This window comes from Grammomys surdaster, unplaced genomic scaffold (genome assembly GCF_004785775.1).
Source record: "Grammomys surdaster isolate TR1022 unplaced genomic scaffold, NIH_TR_1.0 591, whole genome shotgun sequence".
NCBI classification, from domain to species: Eukaryota; Metazoa; Chordata; class Mammalia; order Rodentia; family Muridae; genus Grammomys; species Grammomys surdaster.
In genome coordinates this window covers 7631-14669 of record NW_021605010.1, presented here as the reverse complement: position 1 = coordinate 14669, position 7039 = coordinate 7631, and the positions used below count along the sequence as shown (strand labels likewise).

General features: G+C 47.4%; 1 protein-coding gene across 1 annotated transcript; it reads left to right on the top strand.

The window, feature by feature from the left end:
* Positions 1-3547: 3547 nt before the first annotated feature.
* Erich4 (glutamate rich 4) lies at positions 3548-4595 on the top strand. Its single transcript, XM_028781947.1, has 2 exons — positions 3548-3733; positions 4311-4595. Exons 1-2 carry the CDS (start codon positions 3548-3550, stop codon positions 4593-4595), a joined length of 471 nt encoding a protein of 156 aa, XP_028637780.1.
* The last annotated feature ends 2444 nt before the right edge of the window (positions 4596-7039 follow it).

The following is a 7039-nucleotide window of genomic DNA, read 5'->3' as shown; positions in this document are numbered from 1 at the left end:
TCTCTCTGTCTCTCTCTCTCTTTCTCTCTCTCTCTCTCTTTCGTCCAATTGGATTTAGAGCGTCTTTCTTTAAAAACGGGATCTTCACACACTCTAAGAATGAGGAGGCGGTCTTTCCTGTTTGGCATGTACTTTTCCAGAATGTGTTCTTGCAATTCTCTTGCGTTCATTGGTTTTCCAGTTTCTGCCCGGCATCTCTTTAAAGCAGAATCAATTCGGCTGATGATTATTTTTTGTTTATTATTATTGTGTGTATACACGCGTGCATGCCGCGGCGCAAGTGTAGAGATGAGCAGAAGGCGAACTCAGGTCCCCTGGCTTGCACGGCAAGCACCTTTACCCACGGAGCTATTTTGCTGGCCCTATTATTAGGTTTTAAAATTTTATTTTGTATGTGTGTGTTTGTGTACATGTAGCTCTGCACCGCGTGTGTTCGGTGCCTTGGAGACCAGAAGAGAACGTTGGATCCCTGGAATTGGAGTTGCCAGCCCCCATGTGTGTGTGCTGGGGATTGAACCCAGGTCTTCTGAAGGAGTAGTCAGTGTTCTTAACTGCCACCGAGGCTTCTCTCCTCAGCGACGAGGTAGAGGCCAGGTTAGACTTGAGTATAAGAGACTGTCCTTAGTTTGGAGTTCATATCTAGACTTATTAAGAGAGTTATTACATTTACACGGGGTCTCTCGTATATGTTATACTTGCCTTGAACTTTTTTCAATTAAAAACGTATATTTATTATTAATGTGTGTATGTATTTTATGTATATGAGTGCGGGCACATGTGTGCTGTGGTCAGATGTTTATGAGGTGCTGGGGACTAAATCTATGGCCTCTTGCATGCTAGGCAAGCTCTTTACCAACTGAGACACATGCTGAACCCTTAATGAAGTCTTGGTGGATTCTCTCATTCATTCATTCATTCATCCATCCATCCATTCATTCATTCATCCATTCACTCAGTGTTACTGAGCTCTCACAGTGGGTACTGGGTCACACTGACAGTCCTTTTCTTAGGTAGTCGTCATTCTTGGCAGAAAGGCAATAGATAAGAAATTAATACAGAATTAAAGCTAGTGTCTGATTAAAAAGTAGGTTAAAAACGGGCAATATATTAGGGTGTGGCATAGCATAGCAGTGAAGTTCTGTAGAGCAGGTGCACTTAACTGCAGTGAGTGACAGGAGAGAGACACCTACCCAAAGGCTTGGAGTAAAGCAGGCAGAGGTAACAGCCAGTACAAAAGGCCTGAGGTAGTTACCGGCTTGCAGAGAGGTGGAGCCGTGACCAGAGTTGGACAGTGGGGCTGGCTGCCTGTGCAGCGGGTTTCAGTCTAGTCACAGAGGGAGAGAGGATTCAAAATCTGATTTAGATGTTGCAAAGAGGCTACTGCATAGTACAGGCGAGTGAAGAACGAGGGGTGGGCGGCCGAGGTGAGGCCTGCTAGAGACAAAAGCCTGAGAAAGCAACGGGTGCCACTCGTGGACGTGGAGGTGCAGGGAGCAGCGCGTGTGGCGGTGTGGTGTTGTAGACTGAACAGCTCTCAACCACAGATGGCCTTGTCCTGTATCCTTAGAGACTGTATGTAGCTGTTACTTTTCTGTTGCTGTGACTCAAAGCAACTTACAGAAAGAAGATTATTTTGGCTTGTGGTTCCAGAGGGCTGAGAGTCCATCATAGTGGGGACATATGGTAGCAAACAGCAGGGATGCTAATGGGGACAAGAAGCTGAGAGCTTACATCTTCAGATAAAGCAAGGAGCAAAGAAAGCAAACAGAGATGGCTAGGCCTGAAACTCTCTAAGCTCACCTCCAGTGAAGTACTTCTTCCACCAAGGTTCCCCCTAAACACTCCCCCGACCCACCACCGACCACTCAACTGTCTGAGCCTATGGGGGACGCTTTCTTTTAAACCATCACATTCTAACTATTGCTTTAAAAAGACTCTACCTTCTCCTTTCCTGAGTGCCCCACCCACTTTCTTAGTAGTATATTGCTTTATAATTCAGGCAGGCTTGGAACTTGTAATCTTCCTGCTTTAGCTTCCTAAGGGCTGGGATCATAGATGTGTACCTCAAGGCCCAGTTTAAGGCTCCCTTTTTCGCAGGAGGGGTTCAAGACAGGGCATCTTTGTGTAGCTCTGGCTGTCCTAAAATTCATTCTGTAGACCAGGCTGGCCTTTAACTCAGAGATCCACCTGCCTCTGCCTCCCCAGTGCCGGGATTAAAGGCGTGTGACAATACCAGCTGGCCAGTTTAAGGATCTTGAGATGGGGATATGATTTATCATAGGTGACTGCGTGATGAATCAGGAGGGTCTTATCAGAAGTATGGCCAGTGGAGTCAACAGGAGTCAGGATGCCAGAAGCAAAAGATTGGAGTGACACAAGAAAGCAGGAAGCTTCCAGAAGCTCAGAAGAGTAGAATGTGGATTTTTTTTCCCCTAGAGTTTGTAGAAGCAGCTGAGACCAGTATATGTACCTATTTATGGTTCAGAATAGCAAGAGAATTATCTTTTTTCTTTCAGTGCTAGGGACTGAAGTGTGTGTGTGTGTGTGTGTGTGTGTGTGTGTGAGAGAGAGAGAGAGAACACTTGCAAGGTTAAATTCTCTTCTTTAATCCTGTTGGTCCTGGCGATTGAACTCAGATTATTAGTCTTGGTGGCAAGCACCTTTACCCTCTGATGTATCTCTGGAACCCCTTCCATTGTTTTAAGCTTCACAGATTATGGTGACTTGTCTCCATATCAACAGGAAATGGGTCCAGTGGGGTGGGTCCAAAGTGGGAGATCTTTGCTGACCACACTGATGCCAAGATGTGAGACTTGCAGAGTTGGAGCCTGGGCTGGGGCTGGGGTGGGTAGTTGAGGTCTAAGCCCAGGCCTTGTGACACCGGCATACCTAGCAAGACCTGAGAACTTCCCAGTTCTGACCACTCTACAAGGATACAATGCTGGCAAGTCCGTGACTAGCAGAACTAGCTTCTGTATGGTAGCCTGCAGCCTACATATGGAGGTTCTTCAGGCACAGCTCTCTCTCTCTCTCTCTCTCTCTCTCTCTCTCTCTTTCTCTGTGTGTGTGTGTGTGCACGCTCTCTCTCTCTCTCTCTCTCGTGTGTGTGTGTGTGTGTGTGTGTGTGTGTGTGTGTGTGTACAGACAAGAACCAAATTGGGGGCTTACCAAAGTCCTTCAGCTAAAGAGGCTGAGGAAGACTGGCAACAGGGAGGACCTAGGAAGGAAGACAGCTCAGCCCCTTCAGGTATTGAGCACCAAGCACCATGTACCTTAAGCGGGGTGGGGGTGGGGAGCTGGGAGGGTGTCAGTCAAAGAGGCAACAGGGTAAAAAGCTGGACCTCTGCTCAGGGATATCTTTGGACCCTGTGATTTCATGGAGGTTAGACTCTAGGGAAAAAAAAGAAAAAGAAAATGTGGCCAGCTGATTCACAGTGAAGAATGGACTTTGGGATGTCTCTGTCAGCCCCTCCCTGTCTTCCCTGCATCCCACAGCTTCCTAGGGGACTGGGTCACTTGGACCTTGCTACTTCCTGCTCTTCGGTCCATGGTTTGGACTATGGAGCTGTGGGTGCAGCTGAAGCAGGCTGGACTGGAGCCCAGTGGATTGGGTCCACTCCCCAAGGCCCTAAGGATGCCCCCACCGGAGGGGAACCCTGGTCAGGCCCTTATGTCTTCAGGGGCAGAACTTGGGGGTGCCAGGGAGCTGCTGCTGTGGATCTGGGAGGAGTTGGTGAGTAAAAGGGCCTTAGAGAGATAAGAGAGGGGAAGACTACGAGTGAATACGTATGAAGGTAGACAGAGTCAAGAATCAGGCAGGCCTGGGGCTCCTTATGTAATGTGCTGCCCAGGAGCCTGAGGCAGGAGAACTGCAAACTGAAGTTCAGCCTGGGCTGCAGATTGAGATCACGTGTGAAAACAAAATAATAAAATAAAATAAAATAAAATAAAATAAAATAAAATAAAATAAAATAAAATAAATAAAATAAAATAAAATAAAATGGTACAGAGCATGAGAGACAGGATTGGAGTCAGTCCCAGAGAACAGAGGTAGAAATCAGAGACTGAGAGCAGGAACAGACAGGACCTCAGATGGAATGAGGACTGGGAGAGACCAAAGGCAAGGGTGAGAAAACAGAGCCGGAGAGGTGGAGACAGAGACTAAGAGATACAGGCAGACAAGAGCCCGGGAATCAGGGAGGGCCCTGGCCAGGCAGGACAGGACTTGAGCTGAAACCTGCCCCCGCAAAGCTCTGGCAACCTTTCTTGCTCCTTGTGTGTATCTCGATCGTGGTCCTTTATTCCTACAGGGGAACCTGCGCCGAGTGGATGTCCAGTTGTTGGGACAACTGTGTGACCTGGGACTGGAGATGGGGACCCTGCGGGAGGAGCTGGTCACCATCCTGGAAGAGGAGGAGGACGAAGAGGAGGAGGAGGAGCAGGAAAAGGTGGAGGAGGAGGAAGAGGAAGAGAAGAGCTACAGAGGACGCTCTTGTGTTAAAGAGAACAAAGGGTCCCAGGGGAAGCAGAAGGAAGGCCATTCAGGGAGATCCTATCCAGCCCAGCGCCTTCCTGACTTTGAGATGACCATCTGAGGTGATTTGGGGTGACATGCAAATGAGACACAAATTTATGCAAAGGAAAGCGGAGATCGAGAATCAATAGTTCCCCTTCAACAGACTGCTCTACCCAAAGATGTGCAGTTGGAGGTCCTGCCATCGGCCTGGGTGCTGTGGCAGGGTTGATTGTAGATTCGGGAGGGTCACGGAAGCCACAGGTGTGTCTGTAGAGATGTTTGCAGTGTGGCCTGGAGACCAGGTGCTTGACAAATGCGATGAGATCTTGACAGACAGGTTTGAAGACCAATTCTTCGTAGTGTGGAGGGCGCCATGACCATTAAGCGATGGAAATGTGGTGGATTCAGACTGAGATTTGGAACACAACAAAGGTCAAACACCTCTATGGTAAAACCTCTCAACAGTGTAAACAACTCAACAACTACATGGTGAAGTGATATTTTGAATGTAAGGGATAAGATATTGATTTTATATGCTTTTATTGTGGTCGTATAACATAAAACTGATCATTTTAACCATTTGTCGTGTGTGGTGTGTAACATATGTGCACTTATGTGTGCGGGTGGGTGGGATTGTCTTCGATGTGGCTTTCCACTGTAAACCCTTGAGACAAGGTCTCTTCTCTGAACCGGAAGCATCCCATTGTGGTCAGTCTGGGATCTGCCTGCTCCCACCCCCCAGGCCCCAGTGCTGGGATTACAGGCCTACTTGGTTGAACCTGGCCTTTTCACTTAGGAGATGGCAGTCTGGTTTGGGCCTTTAGGTCTGCATAGCAAATGCTTTTTGCCCATGAACCATGCCCTAGACTCCTTCCTTCCTTCTTTTCTTCTCCCTCCCTCCCTCCCTCCCTCCCTCCCTCCCTCCCTTCCTTCCTTCCTTCCTTCCTTCCTTCCTTCTTTCCTTCCTTCCTTCCTCCCTTCCTTCCTTCCTCTTCTGTGTATGCCTGTAAGTGTGGGTTTGTACGTGCCACGGCATCTGTGTATGTGTGTGAGAGCAGGTTTGTGTGTGCCATGGAATCTGTGGATATCAGAGGAGGAGCTCAGGCTTCGCTTCTTGGTTTCTACCCTGAGATAGGATCTCTCTTGTTTATAGCTCTACACCACCTTACCTGGCCTAAAAGTTCTTTCCGAGTCTTCAGTCTCCACCCCTCAACTCCCCATGGAAGGTGCTGGGATCACAAATATTCACTACACCGCTGTGTAGCTTTACACTGGTTCTGGGTATTCGAACTCAGGTTCTTATACTCCCAAGGCAAGCGCTTTAGCCATCGAGCCATCGCTCAGGCCTTCCTTCCGTCGTTCCAATTGACTTTTGTGACAGGATTTCTTTACATACCTCAGTATGGATTATAATTCACAGTTCCTGTCAGTTATCTCACTGCTGGGGTGACAGACATACTGCTGGGGTGACAGACACACTGCTGGGGTGACAGACATACTGCTGGGGTCACAGACATACTGCTGGGGTCACAGACCTGAGCTGCATACCTGATCTGACTTCTTCAAGCCAAATACTCCGTTGCAAACATTAATCATATTTTCTCTATTTTTCTTTATTGGGACACTCGCTTAATTTCCCTCCCCCCTTTTTTTTCCTGATATTTTTGTTTTGTTTTTTGAGATAGGATCTCATCCAAGGCTAGCCTCCACCATGCTAGACAGCTGAGTGTGGCCTTGAACTCCTGGTATTCCAGACTCCATCTCTCCATTGCTGAGATTATAGGTGTATGCCCTCGTGCCTGAACCTCCAAAATTTGTAAACCTTAGGATTTGTGGAAGGGGTATTTGGGATAGAACCCAGGGCATTGTATGTGCTGGGCAAACACTCTACGATTGAGCTATGTCTCCGTCATTGCTCATTACTTTCAGGGTTTTAAAACATGGCTTCCTGAATGCTTAAAATTATAGTGTAGTATTTATATCTTTTTAAAAAATATTTATTGTATATATGTGAGTACACCATTGCTGTCTTCAGACACACCAGAAGAGGGCATCAATTCTCATTAAAGATGGTTGTGAGCCACCATGTGGTTACTGGGAATTGAACTCAGGACCTCTAGAAGAGCAGTCAGTGCTCTTAAGCTCTGAGCCGTTTCTCCAGCCCATTTATATCTTATTTTAAAATTTTATTTATTTTTATTTTAATGTGCCTGGGCATTTCACTGCCCGTATGGAAATGTACCAGAAAAGGATCTCCTGAAATTGGAGTTACAGACATTTGTGAGCTGCCATATGCCTACTAGAAATCAAACCTAAGTCCTCTGCAAGAACATCAACTGCTCGTGACCACTGAGCCATCTCTCCAGCCTCTACAATTTTAAATGTTTAATATAAAGTTAGTGGGAGCAGATGTGCCATAGCTTTACTCATGGCCTGTGCTTTTCCCTCTACTTTGAGCCACGCCCCCAGCCCCTCCCTGGGGGATTCTAGGCAGGGGCTCTACCACTGAGCCACGCCCCCAGC

Coding starts and splice junctions, on each gene's coding strand:
- Erich4 (XM_028781947.1), top strand. CDS start 3,548: ATGGTTTGGACTATGGAGCTGTGGGTGCAGCTGAAGCAGGCTGGACTG. Junction 3,734..4,310: donor TGTGGATCTGGGAGGAGTTG/GTGAGTAAAAGG, acceptor TTATTCCTACAG/GGGAACCTGCGCCGAGTGGA.